General features: G+C 39.5%; 1 protein-coding gene across 1 annotated transcript in view; it reads right to left on the bottom strand.

Annotated features, from left to right (window-relative positions):
• DPH6 (diphthamine biosynthesis 6) overlaps positions 1–20063 on the bottom strand; it is a 152928-nt gene extending 132865 nt beyond the window's left edge. The window contains exons 1-3 of the mRNA XM_036446708.2: positions 19939–20063; positions 14920–15014; positions 6742–6935 (exon numbers count right to left, since the gene is read on the bottom strand). Of these exons, the coding sequence (XP_036302601.1) occupies positions 6742–6935; positions 14920–15014; positions 19939–19961 (312 nt within the window). The 5' untranslated portion in view covers positions 19962–20063. The remainder of the gene's footprint in view (positions 1–6741; positions 6936–14919; positions 15015–19938) is intronic.
• Between the last annotated feature and the right edge of the window lie 1150 nt (positions 20064–21213).

The raw sequence follows: 21213 nt of genomic DNA, 5'->3' as shown, positions 1-21213 counted from the left end.
AACAAAAAAACTTAATAGGACACAGGCACCAAAGACTAAAAAAGCATAAAGAAAGTCATTTGAAAGACAAGTTAAAAATACAGAGAACACTTTAAAATATATAGAGTAGATGATAAAATGGAAAGAAATCCATATTTTGTATAATAGAAGAAAGGAATACAAGGACGTAAACATAAGTCAGTTGTTTAATTTATAGACGCACTGAATCAGGCAAAAGATAAAAAGAAAGAGTGTATATATGTATGTGTAATATACACTCACATTCATTGATACCAAGTGGAAAAAATTCAAGGTTGAGGAAACAGAATGATAATTTTGCTATTATAGAATGAGGGAATCACATTTTCTACACTTTAGGGCGGGGGGGTATCTATATATTAAGAATCTAAACCTATGATAAATTTGAAAATTGTAATAAATGACATTTTTACCTCCAGAAATATCTTCCTTGTGTATTTTCTCATGCATGCCTGGCTTTATCTTCTGCAAGGACCAGGTATGGCACAGCCTAAATAAAACTACACCGGAGAATCAAAATGATGCTGGTTTGCACTAATTCCAACTCTTCTGTTTAGAGCTCCCAGAATCAATACCAGCAAAGCATTTCTTGTGCCAAGGGACCAGGTTTAATGTCCAAAATCTTGGGAGCAGAAAGGGCTTGAGGCAAGCTGTGCAATTCTGAAGAGCCAGGAGCAAACTGTGCCGGGCTATGTACCTGTTTATTTCGCACTATATCTGAGTACTTTCTGCAAATATTAAGGCTATCTTATATGTTCCTCCCATTCCAAATCTTTTGGATATGCCTGAAGCCACCCAATGACTTAAGAGTTTTCTCCCCTCCCCCAAGATCCAAAGTGAAAAAATATCAACAAAGTAATTTCCAACATAATAAGTAGGTTTTCTAACATGCCAATACCAAAAATGATTTGAAAAGTATCTATCTGATCAGCACTTTTATAAAATACCAGAGGCCCAGTACATAAAATTCATGCACTGGGGGGGGGGGGGGGGGAAAGGGAGGTTGTCCCTCAGCTCAGCCTGACACCCTCCAATCTGGGACCCCTCGGAGGATGTCCAACAGAGATCGGGCCTAAACAGGCAGTTGGACATCAATCTCACAATCTGGAACTGTTGGCTCCCAACTGCTCGCTTGCCTGCCTGCCTGATTGTCCCTAACTGCTTCGGCCCGCCTGCCTGCCTGATGACCCCTTAATCACTCCCCTGCCAGCCTGATCGACACCTAACTACCCCCTGCTAACATGATGTCCCTCAATTGCCCTCCCCTGCTGACCCAATTGCCCCCAACTGCCCTCCCTTGCCGACCAGGTCACCCCCATCTGTCCTTCCCTGCTGGCCCATTCGCCCCCAACTGCCCTCCCCTGCCAATCCAGTCACCGCTAACTGCCTCCGACTGCAGGCCTGGTCTCCCCCAACTGCCCTCCCTCTCCTGCAGGCCCAGTTGCCTCCAACACTCCTCCCCTTCCAGTCAGGTTGTCCCCAACTGCCCTCCTTGCTGGCCTGCTAGCCCCTAACTGCCCTCCCCTGCTGGCCTGATCACCCACAACTGCCCTCCCCCTGCCAGTCACATTGTGGTGGACATCTTGTGATCATATGGGGGCGGCCATCCTGTGTGAGGATGTGATGGTTAACTTGCATGTTACTTTTTTATTATATAGGATTCTGCAGCTAGAAAATTTTCTTGGTACACTAAGTGGTTACACTGCCAAATCTAACTGGATACCTTATTTTGAAATGTTTCACTATAATGCCCATTCCATTTAAGTTTCTAAATGAAAAAACAAAAATAAAATGAAATTATGAATAATTTTATATCTTATGTTGTAACAATGTTATGGCTCCTCTTCATTAGATAAATTATTACATTTAAAAAATTGATAAATTTTAAAACAATTTATTCAACAATGCTTTAAAAGCCAGCCATATGCCAGGAATCCTGCTTGACAATAGAGATTTAAAATGAAGAATAATGAGCATATCTATGAAGGTCTCACAATCCAGCAAGAGATAGCCATATAAACAATCCTAGCAATGTCCTGAGAAGCACAGCAAGGTATAGACAAGCTGCCATGGAAGAGACAAGAGATCCTAAATTAAAGCTGGTTTCATAGAAGGGTATGAAAGAAGACGGGGTTCTTTAGAAAAACAAAAAGATAAGGATACAGAAAAGCATAGGCAGAAACTCAGATGTGAAGAACAATCTCCTAGAAATGGAGGTAGTTCAGTATAACTTGAACCCAGAAGCTTTTGTAGGATTGCAAGGATGACTTTTTTTTTCTTAAAAAAAAAAAAATGTATATATATATATATATATATATAGATATAGATATAGATATAGATATATAGATATATACACATACACACATACACACACACACACACACACACACACACACACACACACAGGGAATATGCTATTTAGCCTGGCGTAATGACCACTCAGGAGGAGGCTATATCATGACCCTTCAAGAGGAGCTACACATGCAGATGGGCGGGAGGGGACTGTGTGCCGCCCCCAGTCCCAGCGGGCGGCTGTGGGGAGGCTGGGACTGGGGGTAGGCCAGAGTGGAGACACAACACACAGGAGCACCCGCCCCCACCCAGGCCAACACAATGCAGGGCCAAGGGGGTCAGGCCCAGGTCCTGGCACCCCGTGGGGTACCTCCTCATACAATTTCAATTGTGCACTGGGCCTCGAGAGTGTGTGTGTGTTTGTGTGTGTATGTGTGTGTATTAATTTCAAAAATGAAGGGAGAGATAGGAAAACATCAATGATGAGAATCACTGATCAGCTGCCTCCTGCATGCCCCACACTAGATTGAGCCCGCAACCGGGCATGTGCCCTGACCACCAGGAATAGAACTACGCCTCGGAGAATGCAATATGTGTCTGGCTTTCACCTAGATTAATGCCGTTTCTGAACTAACATTAAGGGGGAAAGGACAGGGATATGCTGCTACTCAATAGGAAGATGCAGAAGAGATGCAGGGGAAGCAACCTTCAATGCCCAATACGTTTTTGTGACATGTCAGTATACCAAGCAGACACGATCATAAAGGTTAACAGAGAAAAAAACAAACAAGTCACCAAAAAAGGAACAAAAATCACATCAGCATCAAACTTCTCATCAGCAAAATGGTAGAGTACCATGAAGCAATGCTTTCCGTGATTTGCAGAAGAATGACTTTCAATCTAAAATTTTAAATTCAACCAATGTATCTATCAAATGTGAGGGCAGAATAGGAACATTTTCAAAATGTAAGAATTTGAAATTTGAAAGTACCTTCTCTAAGGAAATTTCTTAAAGATGGACTCCATTTAAGTAAGAGAATAAATCAAGAAAGAGAAAGACAGAAGATCCAGTAAGTAGTGACTCTGGACCAGTGGAGAAAGAAATAATATATTTCTATAAGAGATATATTTATAGATATCTTTCAGTAACTACATCGCTTATGTAACTCAAACATTTACACAGAATTTTAAAAATACATTTTCAGAAAATTATAAATGCCAAATTACTCCAAATGAGAACTAAAGTGACATTTTAATATTAAAGAAATTCTAAAGAATAAAAGACTAGCTATGTGAAAATCAGCTTGGAATATCTATAATAAAAGCATAATATGCTAATTAGACTGGTTGTCCTTCCGTAAGAAGATAGGCCTGAGAGGGAAGCTTGGGTCCCAGATGCCAGAGGGAAGCCAGTGCTGGCAGCCAGGGGAAGGAATAACTACTATATATATATATATATATATATATATATATATATATATATATATAATTATTGACTTTTTACAGAGAGGAAGAGAGAGAGGGATAGAGAGTTAGAAACATCAATGAGAGAGAATCATCGATCAGCTGCCTCTTGCACACGCCCTACTAGGGATGTGTCTGCAACCAAGGTACATGCCCTTGACCGGAATCGAACCTGGGACCTTTGAGTCCGCAGGCTAACCCTCTATCCACTGAGTCAAACCAGTTTCGGCAAGAACTACTCTTGCACGAAGTTCATGCATTGGGCCTCTAGAGTGTGTGTGTGCGTATATATATATATATATATATATATATATGTGTGTGTGTGTGTGTGTGTGTGTGTGTCATAATCATCTGAGGCATGATATATAAAGGATTATTATAATTCTAATAGTTTTCATGACTTCTACAAAACTTAAGAAAATGTTAACTCTGTAAATTAGTCAAATCTTTCCTACTTCTTTTCAATTAGCTCTAATATTTAGGAGGAAAAAGAACTACAAAAACAAAAAGGACTTACATGTAAAAATCACAAAATTACAATTTGTTATAAATACATGTTTAAAATTAAAGGGAATCTAAATGCTTTTAATGCTCCATTGCAGTTCCATATTTTTCTTACAAGTGAAGACTAACTTGACAAATTACAAGTCTTCTAGATTCATTTTTCCCATAATTATTTAATTATTCATTAGAATATGTAAGACCTCTACTAGAATCTTTGTACTAGTGGCTCATAAATGGATATGACTATTATAATAAAGTCTGGTTATACAATCTCTTATAAAAAACAATATATTTCTGATATCGATGTCCTTAAAAACTATCCCAAAGTAAAATTGATATTTCTACACAGAAAAAGAAGAAACTATTTGGTCCCAGACAACTTGATAACATCTCTTTCAACTATAGTTATAATTATCATGTACAAACTTTCAAAGCAGAAGTTGTCAAGATCTAACATTAGCATTAATATATGTCATAACTGATGGTTATAAAAGATAATGGGAAAGCATCCATTTCTCCAAAGACAGCATGGATAGAAAGATAAATTTCTCCTTAATTATTACTAATCTGACCATTTTTAATTAAATTGATTAGTAATTTATTATCTTTCCCTTTCTTAGAAGGCTGTTATTATCACTGAGCTTCTCCAAAGTTATCAGATATCAGTGATTTTTAAGCAATCCAATTACTTCTTGTGTGAGCCCCACCAATTTGTAATTCTGGCTTATGCTGTAACTTAATATTCAATTTCTTTATATGCTGAGAAAGAAATTTTGAAAATGCAAAATTTAAACTCAATATCTCATACTGTCAAGATCCTAGTTGCCCTTATGGAGAGAAGACTTAAAAGTGGAACTCTTATGTTTTCCTTCTTGTTTGATAATCAAAATAGTGTTCATTAGCATGTATCTTCCCTAAAGGAAGAAACCGGGTCCCTGTGATTTCCTTTGAAAAGTATTTATTTAGGCTATCTAGAACTAAACAGTAAATTATAAAATTATTCTAAGTGTTTCTCCTATCAGTTTCTTTTTTAAAGAATAAATGAAAATGAGGTGATATACAAAATAAATACTTTAGTCAAGCAAACTTTAAAGGAATTTAAATACATTATATATTTTTAATCAAAATCCTTAATTGATATTAAGCTTTGATAAGTATCAAATTAAAAGTTTAGACTGAAGTAGTTATTTGGGACTAGCAAATTTACATGACATGGGTTCATGACTAACTTCTAAAAGCTGAACTCTGAAGATTAAGAAAATGAAATGCAATATCCTTTTGTAGAAGAGACAGAAATCTTTCTTCCTTTCCTAAGTAAAATAGCTAAGTCATCCAGGAAATACTGGTTTTAATTCCCCGTTTCATTCGATATGCTTGTATATGTATTGACCCTTGTTGACCGGAGAGAATTCATATTTAAGAAGTCTACAGAACTGAATTCAAATACTTGACTATTGATGAGAATGAAAAGATAATCTCCATTGTCTTCTAGATAAATAACCCCCCACCCCCTCTTTCTTTTTTTTTTTTTAAATATATTTTATTGATTTTTCACAGAGAGGAAGAGAGAGGGATAGAGAGTTAGAAACATCAATGAGAGAGAATCATCGACCAGCTGCCTCTTGCACACCCCCTACTGGGGATGTGCCGGCAACCAAGGTACATGCCCTTGACCGGAATCGAACCCGGGACCTATCAGGCCACAGGCAGACGCTCTATCCACTGAGCCAAACCGGTGCCGGCCCCACCCCCACTTTCTCTCCTAAATATTCTGTCTAGAGAAATTAATAATGAATATGCAACAGCTGCCAAACTCTTATATATGGGGACTTAATTATTTAATTCATACCTCTTCTACAAGGTTTAAACTAGGCTCAGTTTCTCACATTCTGTGGGTCTAGTTAAATTTTACCCTATCAGAAAGATCTTGCTTGGCCACTCCCTGCTGTCACTCTCATTACCCTGACTCTTATTCTTCTTCATAGCACCCTTCGCCACCAAACATATTGTTCATTTGTTTGTCTGTTTATTGTCTGTCTCCTTCCAGAAGAAAGTAAGCTCCAGCAGAAGAGGATTTTATTTGATTCGTGCAATGCCCCATTCCCCAGTTCCTAGAACTATATGTCAAGCACACAGTAAGTATTTATAAAAGTATTTGTTACCAAAAAAAAAAAAAAGTGATTGAAAGGTCATCAGTTTCAAAATCCTAAGGAAAAAAAAACTTAGCTAAATATCATCTGACAATCCTGGGTTTCAAACTATACTAAAAATAAATTTTTTTAAATATTATTAATAGAAAGGCATAGTAACAATTTTCTTTTCTACTCAAAAAGAAAAAAACACATTCCATAGAACAGTTCAGCTACTAGCAGTTACAAATTATTTATTACTAAATAAGTCAATAAATGTAATTTTGCAAATTATATATTAAATTCAGTAAATGTAATTGGCCACTCTGCATACCTTAACAAGTTTCAAAAGCTCATAGAGATCTTCAACCTCATCACCTTCACATTTGGTGTACACTTGTCCTGTATCCACACTCCTTCCTCTTATGGTTCTGCGATAGAGGGGAAGACCCATGGCTTCTGCATACAAGTCAATGGCATGATGGCCCACTGTCTGATACATGTAGCTATCCAGTTCATCTGACCCCACTGTAACAAAGGAGAAATAATCAATAAAACAGGATGGAAAAAAAAGTGGATTTGAAAGTCTATCAAGTTTTACTGCTTAGAGAACAGTTAACACATAACTTAAAAGTTTACTATACTATATCTATCTGTATTCTGAAGTGAAATAAGTTGCACATTTTTCCTTAGTTACATCCAATTAACATCAGCTATCGTAATTTCTACTGCTGATTATAAATGCAATCCTATATAACAAATAGCTAATATGCTAATTAGACTGGAGGGTGGAATGACCTTCTGGAACAAGCAGTGGGTGGGGGGCGGAGCCACAGTCCAGGTGACTGCAAAGGCCTACTCTTGCATGCATTTTGTATCAGGTATCTAGTTATATATAAATTTTAAAAACTATGTAATTCTATTAACAGAAAATAAGTGTGGTCTTTCTCTGTTGCTAATGGAAATAGTATTCTTGGGGTACTGATGGGATAAGCATTTCCAGAAGCCCCCCGGGGAGGAAGAGATGTGGTAAAAGGTTTATTTCCATGGAATTATATCCCTGGGATTCAAAAGTCACACTTCCTTTAATCTGGTCCTAGAAAATGTACCGCTGGGGAATCAATAGATCTAGAAGCAAAGCCAGTATCCAGAGCTTCCATTCCCTGTTGGAATTGGGTCTGGTACAGCAACACACTAGTTGCAATCCATTAGTCCATTGTGTGGGGTGCACAAGCTGTGGACCATGCACATCCCCTGCAACAAGAGAGCAAGGAGCCAAGAGTGTACGAGAGTGAACTTGTTTGTTTAGGCGATTAAATATCTCACACCTTCTAGCACTTGTAGTGGCCATGCCTATTCTACCCAATGACCTGTTCCCAGGTGTGACTGACAGACAAGTGCCTTCCCTATTTCACCCAGACTTTACAGGGAGTAAGTCTATTCCCCCCGTGTCCAGGCCCTTCCCTGAGGGATCTGAGAGGAATAGACTGGTGGTTTCCTGGGGAATGTTAAACTGCAGGTTCCTGGCAACACTGCAAAAATGACATAATATTTGGCCTTCCCTTTGCTCCTTTACTGTTATTAATAAGTAGGTTAGATTATAACAGTATCACATTGAATGTTTAAAAAGAAATCTATCCAATAAATTAAATTTTAATTTAAATTTTTATTACATAAATATTTTTTAACATATTTTATTGATTTTTTACAGAGAGGAAGGAAGAGGGATAGAGAGCCAGAAACGTCTATGAGGGAGAAACATCGACCAGCTGCCTCCTGCATACCCCCCACTGGGGATGTGCCTGCAACCAAGGTACATGCCTTTGACCAGAATGAAACCTGGGACCCTTTAGTTCGCAGGCTGATGCTCTATCCACTGAGCCAAACCAGTTTTGGCTACATAAATGTTTTTTAAATTAATTCAAGGTTATTCACAAAGTCATTGAGTTATACCAGAAAACCTTTCTTAATTAAATATCTACTTAGTTAATAAGCAACGAATAGAGAAAAACTTAGATGCTTTTGGTATGTTTTATATGCAGTGCCTCAACAAACCATGTATAATAATAACAGCATAATATGCTAATTAGACTGGACATCCTTTCGGAAGACATTCCAGACAAAGCCGGGGCTGCGAGGGAAGCCCAAGTCCTAGGTACCTGGCAGAGGCTGGAGGGAAGTCCAGGTCTTGGGTGCCAGAGGGAAGCTGGAGCCAGCAGCTGGGGAAAGGAAGGCCTATTCTGCACAAATTTTGTGCATTAGGCCTCTAATCTTATATAAAAAAAGCCTAATATGTTAAGTGCCTGACCGTTCGTTAGACTGTTTGACCAGTCACTATGATATGCTCTGACCACCCAGGGGCAGAGGCTCCCACTGGTAGGTTAGCTTGCTGCTGGGGTCCAGCTGATCAGGACAGGGCAAGATGGGCAAGACACGTCCTGGAACGTCCTGCAGTCCCTCTCCGGCCCTAATCATGCACCAGTAGGGTCCCTTGGCCTGGCCTGTGTCCTCTTGCAATTCAGGACTCCTCGGAAGATGTTGAAGAGTCGGTTTTGGCCCGATCCCCGCAGGCCAGGTGAGGGGCCCCACCGGTGCATGAATCCGTGCATCAGGCCTCTAATATAAATATACTAGTATATAAGTTCAATATTTTTAAAGCAGTTACAAAGGTGTATAGAAACATAACTTAAGCTAATTAAGTTAACAATCACAAGTTGTAACAAGATTTCACAAACATCTACTAGGGTAAACATCTACTAGGATATATGGGTAAAATATTTAAAACAGCTGAGTCACATCAAAATCTTTGGTGATGCAAACAAACTTAAAAATATATTTCAATAGACTGTGATCTCATAATTTTACTTTTCAGAAAAAGAAGAATTATGAATATACACAAAGATTATTTACAAAGATATGTATCACAGCATCTATACTAATAAAAGAGCAATATGTTAATTAGACCAGGAGACCTTCCGGACATCCTTCTGGACAAAGCCATGGTTGTGGGGCCAAGGCAGAGGCAGTTAGGGGCGATCAAGCCAGGAGAGGAGGGCATTTGGAGGCAAGCTTGATTGATGGGCAGGGTGGGGGGGGGGGGGGGGGAAGTGTGGGGAGGCTGTTGGAGGCAAGCAGGCCAGCATGGGGGGCAGTTGGGGGTGATCAGGCTGGCAAGGGGACAGTTGGGGGCAAGAAGTCCAGCAGGCAGAGTGGTTAGGGGTGATCAGGCAGGCAGGCAGGTAAGCAGTTAGGAGCCAGTGGTCCTGGATTGTGAAGGTAATGTCTGACTGCCAGTTTAGGCCTGATCCCTGTCTGACATCCCCCAAGGTGTCCCAGATTGGAGAGGGTACAGGCCAGGCTGAGGAATACCCCCAACCCCGTGCACAAATTTTGTGCACCAGGCCACTAGTCTATATATATAAATGACCAGCCAACTGGCTGGTAGCTATGACAGGCACTGACCACCAGGGGGCATATGTTCAACGTAGGAACGGAAATCACAGCATGAAAACAAGCAACAGGCTGATGAATCTCAGAGGGAAGGGGGGAGGAGGGCAGGAAGAGATTAACCAAAGATCTTATAGGCATACTGGAAGCCCGGTGCAGTGGACTCCTTCGACCTGGCCTGAGAGGATCAGGCCAAAACCAAATCCCTCTGCCTGACCAGCAGGGATTGGGTCAAAACCTGCTCTCCAATATCCCCCTAGGAGTCCTGAATTGCGAATCTGTTCACTGGGCCTCTAGTTATTTAGTTATTTATAATAAACTAGAGGCCCGATGCACAAAATTTATAGAAGGGGCTTGGCCCTCACAGCCCCTCACAGCCTCAGCTGGCCCTTGCAGCCCCAGTTTCGTCAGAGGTCTTCTGCTGTTTGGTCTAATTAGCATATTAGCTATATATCATATAGGATTAAAAACTATACTATATCCATGAAATACTATGCAGCCATTAATTGAATCTGAAGAGCTTTCTCTAAGGTATATTCTGCAGAACAGAAATATCATAGAAATTAATAGGTATTGATGAAAAAAAGATTCCCTAGTCAAATAAATTTTTTTAAATGAAGCTAAACTCTGTTAAATAAGCATCTTTGCTGCAATTCTTCCTAGACTACTGTGTTCAAGTTGCTCCACTGAAGAGACAAACTATGAACTTTCTCTCCTCTTTTTCAAATGTATCTATTCATAGAACACTTAGATTTCATATGGTACTTGTATTCCAAAGAGGATATCTAGAAAATGCTATGGTAAAATAATACTTAATGACATAGAAGATGTTCACAAGATGTTAAGTTAAAAAAATTACAAAACAATTTGTTCAGCATACATGTTTGTGTGTGTACATGTGTGTGTGTATGCATATATGTCACTCAGGTCCAGGCTTTCCACTGAATGTGACAATATCCCATCAAAAGGCATGAAAATTATATTGTAAGGAATGGCCCCTTCAGTAATCAAAACCATCAACCATCTGCTATCACATTTGGCTATCCAATCTTCTGAGCCCACACATTAGACTGGGACCCACACTTACATTATTATAAATCTCTCTACCACCAATTAGGAATAAGAGATACAGTCAAAGTTACCTAAAAAATCTTCAACCTACCTTCATCTCAAACTTACACTTTAAATGTATTAGTTTTAAAAAATACTGATAGAGTAAAATTAATATATTTAAAGAACTTTGAGTTACTTAGCAAGAAACTTCCGAATGTTAGCACAATGACTAAAATATTTTACTGACACCAAAAACCTAGAAGACTATTTTCCTTTAAGGCTCCATTCAGTCCTAACCACACTGTAACTTTTATTAATGCAAGCTACATAGTAACTTGGTGTGAAATCAAATAAAACCAAAAGGCTCCGCTGTTGCCTAAAGCACCTCAATTAACATGCCACAGAAGCTGCTACTACAAATTTAAAGAGATGGTTTTATGAATTCTATGACAACTTCGAATTCTTTCACTGATGAGGATAAATTCCTTTCCAGACAGCCTATTAAAACCCAGTACTATGAATTCACTCTAACCAACTTTACATTGGAGTCATCTCCACCAGTCATTCTTCATTAAGGTTCCTTTGCAACATGTTTGGGCGGAAAAGAAGTCAATCAATGAATAATTCAATAATCACCAACTTCCTGCTAACTTTAAGTAAAGATTAGCTAAACCCTCTCCATCTCCCAACCCACAGTCATCTATTCTCCTCCACTACAATTACTATAGTTTCAGCTGTCTCCAACTTTTACTTCATAATATTCCAATTTACTAATAATGAGTTTTTACTTCATAATATTCTATTTACTAATGAATTATTTCTCACTAACAATATCATAAACAAATGTCTTCATTCCACTGTGAACTATAAGGATGTACTTGGCTTGTAATCTTACCCACCCTGCCAGTATACCACTAAAACATGGAAGATTATATAGTAACAAGAGACATGGTACACAAAATTCATGCACTCAGGGGGTGAGGGTCCCGCAGCCCCGCCTGCACCCTCTTGCACTTATGGGAGCCCTCAGGGAATGTCTGACTGTCTGACTGCAGGCCTAAACTGGCAGTTGGACATCCCTTTCACAATCTTGGATTGCTGGCTCCTAACTGCTCGCCTGCCTGCCTGATCACCCCTAACCACTTCTGCCTGCTGGCCTGATGCCCCTAACTACTCCCCTGCCTGCCAGACCGCCCCTAACCACCTTTGCCTGCAGCCATGATTGCCCCTAACTGCCTCTGCCTGCCAGCCTGATTGTCCTCTCACAGCCCCCCTGCTAGTCTGGTCGCCCCAAACCGCTTCTGCCTTGGCCCTTGCCACTGTGGCTTTGTTAGGAAGGATGTCTGGTCTAATTAGCATATTACCCTTTTATTGATATAGACTAGAGGCCCAGTATACAAATTCGTGCATGGATGGGGTCCCTCACCATTTTGCCCAGTCCCAATAGGGGCCGACTGGGGCCAGCCAGCTGGAGGAGGGCCCATGGGAGGTTGGCCAGTAGCAGGAGGTTGGCTGTGGGAGTGCACTGACCTTTCCAGCCAACCAGGGAGAGGGACTGCAGGAGGTTGGCCGGCTGCAAGAGGTTGGCTGTGGGAGCATGTGTCATAGCAACCAGTCAACCAGTCATTTGGTCGACCACTCGTAATGGTTGCTTAGGTGTTTACTTAGATAGATTATGTCAAGTATGTATTATATGTTACATAAATATATGCTTTTTAAATACGAAGACCTCTCACCGAAACTGGTTTGGCTCAATGGATAAAGCGTCAGCTTGGGGACTGAAAGGTCCTGGATTCGATTCCGATCAAGGGCATGTACCTTGGTTGTGGGCAAATACCCAGTGGGGGGTGTGCAAGAGACGGCTGATCGATGACTCTCTCTCATCGACGTTTCTAACTCTCTATCTCTCTCCCTTCCTCTCTGTACAAAATCAATAAAATATATTTTTAAATAAATAAATAAATAAATAAACAAATAAATAAATAAATAAATATGAAGACCTCTCAAGATAGGAAGTTTTAAAAAACCCACATGCCTAACTAACCAATGATAAAGAAGTCTCTTTCCTTTTGGTAACAGAACAGCCTTAAAAATAGATTCTGCTTCTTCTTTATAATACAGAAGTTACAATACAGTTCCCACTCAGCCTCAGTCAAAAGTTGTCTTATTATTTAAAATACAGAAATAGGAGGTTTTCAAAACAGCTCATTTCTAAAAAGCTGTTATTATCCAGCATCAAACCCCCAGTAAAAAATCCTAGAGGATATGTTTACTCCAACCTTCTACAGAACTTGTTCTATTTCTTCCTGTAAAATATCTTTAATCTCCCTCTTCTCACTTTACTTTCAGCTTTAATTGGGTCTTAATCACAGGAGGAAAGAACATCTGACAAATAATTGCTGGCTATTCTACGGCTAATCCTAGTTAGTTCATTATTCATCTGTCCACCAATAAACTGAGTGAATGCCTACCAGATGCACAGAGTTGTCCCTAGTGCTAAGGAACAATGAAAGAAACATAGAAGATATGACCTTTACTCTGAAGAAGCTTACAAGCCATCTATTTGGGGATAAAAAGCAAAGACAAAATAAACAAAAATATTTAGCTTACATCTAAGATAGCTAAACTAATTTTTTTATAATAAAAAATGATCTAAAACGAAAAATTAAATAAACTGACAATTTTGAAGAAGGAAGGATGCAAGGGAGAAATGAAGGAAGGAAAGAAGGAAGAACTGATTGAATGATTTGGAGCTAGCTTTAGATTTAACTACATTTACTGGATGCCTACTTCATGCCAGGAATAATGATTAGTGTTTTCATATATACTACTCACTCATTTAATTCACCCTAAAATAACAGTAGAGCACAAGCATAGAGTCTTGAAAGAATATGAGTAAAGTGAATGATAAAAATATTTTACTAGAAGTATGAGAAAAATTATTAACAAACTTAGACAAGTGTTAATCTCTCTCTATGGTACTTTGGTAGTTAATATTTATAATTATATGGGTATAACACAAGAGTATAAAAATCAGTGAATATTTTTCTTTTTTTAAAGGTCTAATTGGGAAAAATAATTATAACCATGTGGTGATGGATGTAAACTAAACTTGTGGTAATCATTTCACAATATATACATATGCCAGATCATTATGCTGTTCACCTTAAACTACTAAAATGTAATACATCAATTATATCCCAGTTAACAAAAGATATATTATTGAGGGTTGACTATATCCCTCCCAAATTCTTATTTTGAAGTTCTAACATCCATTACCTCAAAATAGTGACCTTATTTGGATATAGTGTCCTTGCAATGTAATTAGTTAAGATGAGGTCATTAGGGTACACCCTTAATCCTATATAACTGGTGCATTAAAAGAGGAAACTCAGGCACATATGGGCACAGAGGAGGAAAAAGTTATAATTGGGGAAAAGTCATTGTTGAGTAATCTGAAAAAAGTAGCTAAAATAAGGTCTGCAGATTATTTATGGATGTCCTATTACCACAGACAAAAAGTGAAAATGTATAACTTTATATGTCTATCAAGTCTCACATATTTAGTTTACATCTAAGATAGCTAAACTAATTTTTTTATAATAAAATTCATACATTATCATCTATCAATACATGTCTTATTTCCCAAGCTCCTAGTGGCTCTATCTTATTTACCTGTATAGTACCTGCAACACTTGGAAATGTGTTGTGGTAGAAAGAGTGTGAAGTAAGAGGGTTCAAGGCTCAGTTCTTCAAGTTTTTCTAGCTATTTTACCTTGGACAAAGTTATAAAACTGAGCCTCATTATTCTGTTAAATAAGACTCTCTAGGAGTTGTTATGAGGATTAAAGAATAAGTACGTAGTTGAAAACACTGAGCTTTGAACTTAGCATCTAAAAGGTGCTAAAGATATACTAATTCCTTTTATGTTTTTGTAGACTATATACAACAGACTATAATAAAGTTGGAGTTTCAGTCACTTAGAAAATTTCCAATAAAAGTATACACTGACCTTGGTTTTCAGGTGGTCTTAGATTTGCTAAAGCAACAATCTGATTCCCAGCAGCAATGCACTGCATCATATTGTAACAGCTGTCCTTCCCACCACTAAAACATAAAGAGATATATAAGGTTACTGATCATTATTCAACATAGAATCATTAGGTATCAAATAGAACACATTTATTTGGCTGTTCAAAATTTGGGAGCCTACCTTAACATAGAATGCAAAACACCACATGTAATTTCTGTACCATAAGCAAACTGAGTGAACGAATCTGAATGTCTAAAGTAGATATTCCCAAGAGCTTATGAAATTATATGCCACTATAACAAAGACCATTTTTAACAAAATATGACAACTCCATCTCCATTCCTCTCTGAAATCAATAAAAAATATATTTATAAATAAGTTTACATTCTAGCTAAATACTTATTACATATACGTTAGATGAAATTCTCTATGAAAAAGTAGAAAAATACCTGTTCCACTCTAAGAAATCTAACAACTGGCCTCCATCACCAATTAAAGGATCAAATTAAAAACCGAGATCCACCTGGCTGGCATGGCTCAGTGGCTGAGTGTTGACCTGTGAACCAGGAGGTCATACTTTGATTCCTGGTCAGGGCACATGCCCAGATTGTGGACTTGATCCCCACTGGAGCTTCAGGAGGCAGCTGATCAAGGATTCTCTTTCATCACTGATGTTTCTCTCTTTCCCTCTTAATATGTTTTTTAAAAATCTGAGATCCATTCCAATGAGAAAGTATGACATACTATGTGGGTTCAAATTCTGTAGAGATAGAAAGCGAAATGCCAAATTACACCAATAAAGTTAAACATCAGTACTGTCAGAACTTCAACTTTTTTTTTAAAAATATTATCTTTTATTGATTTCAAAGAGTAAAGGAGAGGGAGAGATAGAAACATCAATGATTAGAGAGAATCATTGATAGGCTGCCTACTGCAAGCCTCCCCACTGGGGATCAAGCCCGCCACCCGGGTATGGGTCCTGACTGGGAATCGAAGTGTAAGCTTCTGGTTTGTAGGTCAACACCCAACCACTGCTCCAACAGATAGGCAGTACTTCAATTTTCAGCCATCACTATACGATGGCAGAATAAGGCTTGAGCACAAATCTTATCAACAGATTAAAAAGAGCTAAACCTGGTACCAAATTTACCTAAGGTAGAGGCAAATCACTTAGTCAAGAGAAGTGGTACTTTCTCTGTAACTAGGTTGAATGGCAAACTCTATGCATTTGGGTTTCATACTATACTGCTTCTCACTATACAGGCTTTTTCCTCTCTTCCCTTTTCTTGCTCCTCCTGTTTCCCTTCTTTCCAATTTTTGCTTAAGATCTGCAAATGTACCCCAGGCAATGTTTAGACCTATCCATAGCCCAAAAAAAACTACGAGACTTTTTATTCTACAAGCTGGACTTTTTACCTTTTTAGTTCCCAGCATTTGTCTGCCTCTACCATATTCTGATCAGTAACAACTATAATTCCAGAACTTCTCAAGGGGAGAGATTGTAAGGGACAAAACGAAGTTACACATCACACTCCCTTTCCTCAGATTCTGATATTCCCATAAATCTGTTTTCCACAACTTTTCCTACTGAACTTCACTGCTCTACTTCCATAGGACAAAATGATATAGTTCTTCAGACTATCTATATATGTAAAAGCTTACTATGTAAATTGTCCCCTCAGGAGTTCAACCAGGAGACCGATCTCTTGCTATGACATGCAGTGACCACCAGGGTGCAGCCTGGAACAAAGGAAGGCCCTGGCCAGCAGCCAGGGAAGGGAGACCCCAGATGGCAGCCAAAAGGCTTGATTGGCCCTGATCGCTGGCCAGGCCTAGGGACCCTAGCCATGCACAAATTTCATGCACTGGATCTCTAGTGTAGAAAGTTTTATTTCCACAATTCTAATTCCTTACAATATTAAAGATTAAAAGATATACATCTGCAATCAGAACTTAGCTTTATAATTTATATGGTAGAGGTAGACAAATGCTGGGAACTAAAAATGCTAAGCTTTCAATTATGGTTTTTAAATAGTATTTCCTGACCAGTTAGTGTGGCCCAGAGGATTGAGAACTGCCCCATGAACCAAGAGGTTCAATTCCTGGTAAGGACACATGCCTGGGTTGCAGGTTCAATCTCCACTAGGGGGTGTGTAAAAGGCAGCTGATTGATGTTTCTCTCTCCCTGTCACCTCTCTATGTAAAATCAATAAAAATGTATCAAAAAATAGTATTTCCTAAATTGTGTTCTATGGAACAGTACTATCCAACAAGTATTCTAAGGACAATGGTTTTCAAGGAAATACAGATCATCTTATCCCCTGGAAAGTCACAAAATACATTAGAATACGTTATGTAAGAAGTTGCACAGAGAAGATCAGAATTTTAGTTTCCAATTTTTGGATACTAAGCTACAGTACTCAATGTGTTTGTGTTCATATACTTTATTATAAAATTAGAGAATGACCTAGCTGATCCTTAAGGTGTCACTCAATTATAAAATTCAATGATTCTATCTTTTGTATATTAGGAAAATGATGTAATACATTATGGATTATGGTCCAAGGCAGGAGTGGGAAATGTTCTGCTCTAGGACCTGAGGGTCATATAAGGCCTGTGAAGCATTTGGTCTGGCCCTGCCAAGGCATTAGAGGTGAGTTCATTAAATGTTTGACAAGATATAGCACGTTAATTTTTAAGTTGATAATTCTGTATGGCCCATGAATTGTTATAAACATCTAAATGGCCCTTGGTAGAGAAAAGGTTCCCCTCCCCTGTCTAAAGGTCTGTAAGGATCTTGATTTCACTTAACTCTCTAAAACACATATATGTCTTTCACTCTCATTTTAGTGCGCGCGCGCGCGGGCGCACACACACACACACACACACACACACACACACACACACACAGGATACATTGAAAATAGAGTAGATTCATTGTATTTAATTAACTCCATACAAAAATCAAGCATTCTAGTATATGCACATAAATGTATATTATCGATATAAGGATACTATATATGTATTCATACTTATATATATGTTATGTATTCATACCCTACAGTATGTCTCCTAACATACAGATCTTACAGTTTATCAAGAATTTTCCAACAATGCATTTTGTAATTTGTTTTATTATAAAAGTAATGTATGCACATTACAGAATATTTAGTGTAATGGATTACACCAATGTTCTCTCCTTCCTCCCAGATTTCAGTCTTTAGTTGGTGAATCTTTAATGGTTAAACTTCTGGCAAAGTGCATATAAATGTAAATTACTCATTTCCTGGACTACTTTTTATTCTTATCTATATCAAATGAAGACCACAATGCTCAAAGCTTAATCATTCACTTTATAAAATAAATATATTGAATAACAATACTTCGACACTAGTCTCCTAAAAATGGTAATGAAATAAAAGAAACTGGAGTATTCCAAAAGGAGTTAGTGTTATGCTGTTACAGAAAACTGAAGAACAACAAAGCAATGCTTAGAGAGATGGAGTTACATTTATTATGGGAGTCCAGAGGGAAATGTATCTCAAATTCTGGGCCCCAACATGCAGGAATTCTCCCTATTCATATGATTTTACCTTCTTTGTCTCCCAAATATGGAGTGTTTCCAGCCCCCTTTTGCAAGTTCTTAAAGAGCCAGTGTGTACTGGGGCCTTGAGGCCTCAACCAGAGGCCTGGCCTGGTGCCAGCACTGATGATCTTGTCTGGGAAGGCTAAATCCACAAAAGCTAAATAGCAGGGTTAAAATTTCAAACAGCAGTTTTCATACAAGATGGATGCTTCAATGCCAAGACCTTAAAAAGTCAGTAGCAACTACCTAAAGCATTGAACAATAATATGACATTTTCAATGGGTTTACAAAGAAAATGCATGGTTGCAATGGAGATCAGACACTCTATAGAGATCCAAATCTCATCAAACAAAATTCAAGTAGATTAAATCCCCCCTTTTAATGTTGTTATTGTGTTCCCCTTTGCTTACATTTTCAGATTGAGTATGGAACGATTTTAACTGGCCTGTCTTCGGTGGTTGTAGGTCTAAATATTATGGGTTACCATAAATCTCAAACTCCTTTTGGAATATGAAGTATTACCATAAGGTTATTCTAAAAGCAACCAATGTGTATCTGAAGCAACAGCAACCAGATCTAGGGTATGGGGGATGGAAAAGAACTTATTATGAATATATGCATAACCCATGGACACAGACAATCGCGTGAAGTCCTGGGCTGGGGCAGGACTGGGTGGAGGGGGCACAGGGAAGAAAATGGGGGATAACTGTAATACTGTTAACAACAATTAATTACTTAAAAAAAAAAAAAAAAAAAGTACAATTCCATCTCTGTCCTTGAGCGCCAAGGTAAAATACATCCATGTCAGAAGCAATCCAGACACGCCTAGAGGGCAGGTGAGGGAAGGTGGTGTATATAGGAAGGGTCAGAGACACACACAGCGTCGGGTGAATAGCTGGACCCAGAAGACGGGATTTAAAGCCTGAAGGTTAATACAGAAGAGGATAAAGAAAGCCGGAAGAAAGGGGCCGAGGTGCCTATAAGGAGAGTCAAGCTGTGGCTCTTCAACTTCCCATCCAGTACAACTTTTAGGAATCCGACCCTGGGCCATGTCCGGCTAATTAAACCAGCGCTCAGCGCTCTGGCCATGAGATCTAAGCATCAGTAGTTTCTATAGGTAAATCCTATATTCCCAAGATAAATCCAAGTTTGAGGGACATAAACAAGGAGGCTGAAAAAGGCGGAGAAGAGGGGCGCGAACCCGAGACCGCGGGACCCGCCGGGCGGGGCGCCAGCCCGAAGGCTCCGCCTCTTCCTGTGGCCAGAGAGGCCATCTGAACCACCGCGCGCTCCCCCGCCGACGGCCTCTTTCACGGCGTCGGGCGGCAGCGGCGGCAGCACTTCACGCCCATCCACAAAAAGGGACTGCGGGCTGCACGGGGAGGAAGAAGGTGGCACCAGCGCCACGTTACCTGATCAGAGCCGCGACCCTCATGCTGGTCGCAGTGCGCGTGCGTGCGGCGGGCGGGGCCGTGACGTCATCGCAGCAGCGCCCGGGTGGAAGCGCGGCGGGGCCTCACTAAGGTGTTCACTCCGCTGCCTGTCTGCCTGTCCGCCTGTCCGCCTGTCCCTGCAGCTACCGCGGGTTGCCTCACCGGGGAGCATAGGCCCATATTGGCACCTTGTCCCTGGGGGAGGGACATCGCGCAGATCCAGGAAACGTGGGTTTAGGCACGGCCTGACCACCTAAGTGAGGGCATTGAAGTTGCCAGGAAAAGGGCAAAGTCTGGTAGCAGGGTCCAAGCACCCTGCCTCTGGATTTGTACAATGTCACATGCTGTAAATTGAAGCACTTGTGGATGTGCAACGGGAGAGCAAGTTTGCCTTTGCTTCCTCAGCCACCCCAAGAAACAACTGCATCCTTCAGGTTTTTGTTTATATTTCCTCTGTCCTCCAAAAATAAATCTATAACTAGCCCAGAGACCTCCGGGCTCCCTGTGGTTTTGACATTTCAGTAATGTAAAAACTAGGTGAGAAGCCAATTAAGGCTCATCACCAAAGCACAGCGGCCTTGCAGAAAGAAAATGCTAGGTTCAATTCTAAGTTCATTCACCAAGTACTTCTGTATTGCTCTTCAGGTACCAGCCACTGTTTTAATTTCTTGAGACACATTCGTGAATAACACAAGGCTCACTTCCCTCATGGAGTTTATACGGAGATGGAGAGCAGACAATATATAGCTAAAAATTATATAGTGTGTTTTTAAAAAAAAAAAAAATGGTTAGAGCTCTAAAAAAAAAAAAAAAAAGATAGAGATTATGGTCAAAACCGGTTTGGCTCAGTGGGTAGAGCATCAACCAGAGGACTGGATGGTCCTGGGATCGATTCTGGTCAAGGGCATGTACTTTGGTTGCGGGCATGTTCCCAGTGGGGGGCGTGCAGGAGGCAGCTGATGGATGTTTCTCTTTTATTGATGTTTCCAACTCTTTCTCTCCTCTCTTCCTTCCTCTCTGTAAAAAAAAAATCAATAAAATATATTTAAAAAAAAGAGAGAGAGAGATTATGAGGTATCAGGAAGGAGAAGGAAGGGCAAGTTGCAGAATTAAATAGAGCATCAAGGTGGGGCTTAAGGTAAGAGTTGAACCAACTAAAAGGAGGAGAGTTATCTGTGTAAAATGGGATATGCTCTACACAGAAGAAAAAAACTAGAGCCCAGACCCTAAATACTGTGAGGAAGAAAGAACCTT

Source organism: Pipistrellus kuhlii, unplaced genomic scaffold (genome assembly GCF_014108245.1).
Source record: "Pipistrellus kuhlii isolate mPipKuh1 unplaced genomic scaffold, mPipKuh1.p scaffold_m20_p_1, whole genome shotgun sequence".
Lineage (NCBI taxonomy): Eukaryota > Metazoa > Chordata > Mammalia > Chiroptera > Vespertilionidae > Pipistrellus > Pipistrellus kuhlii.
This window is presented reverse-complemented; position numbering and strand designations above follow the sequence as displayed.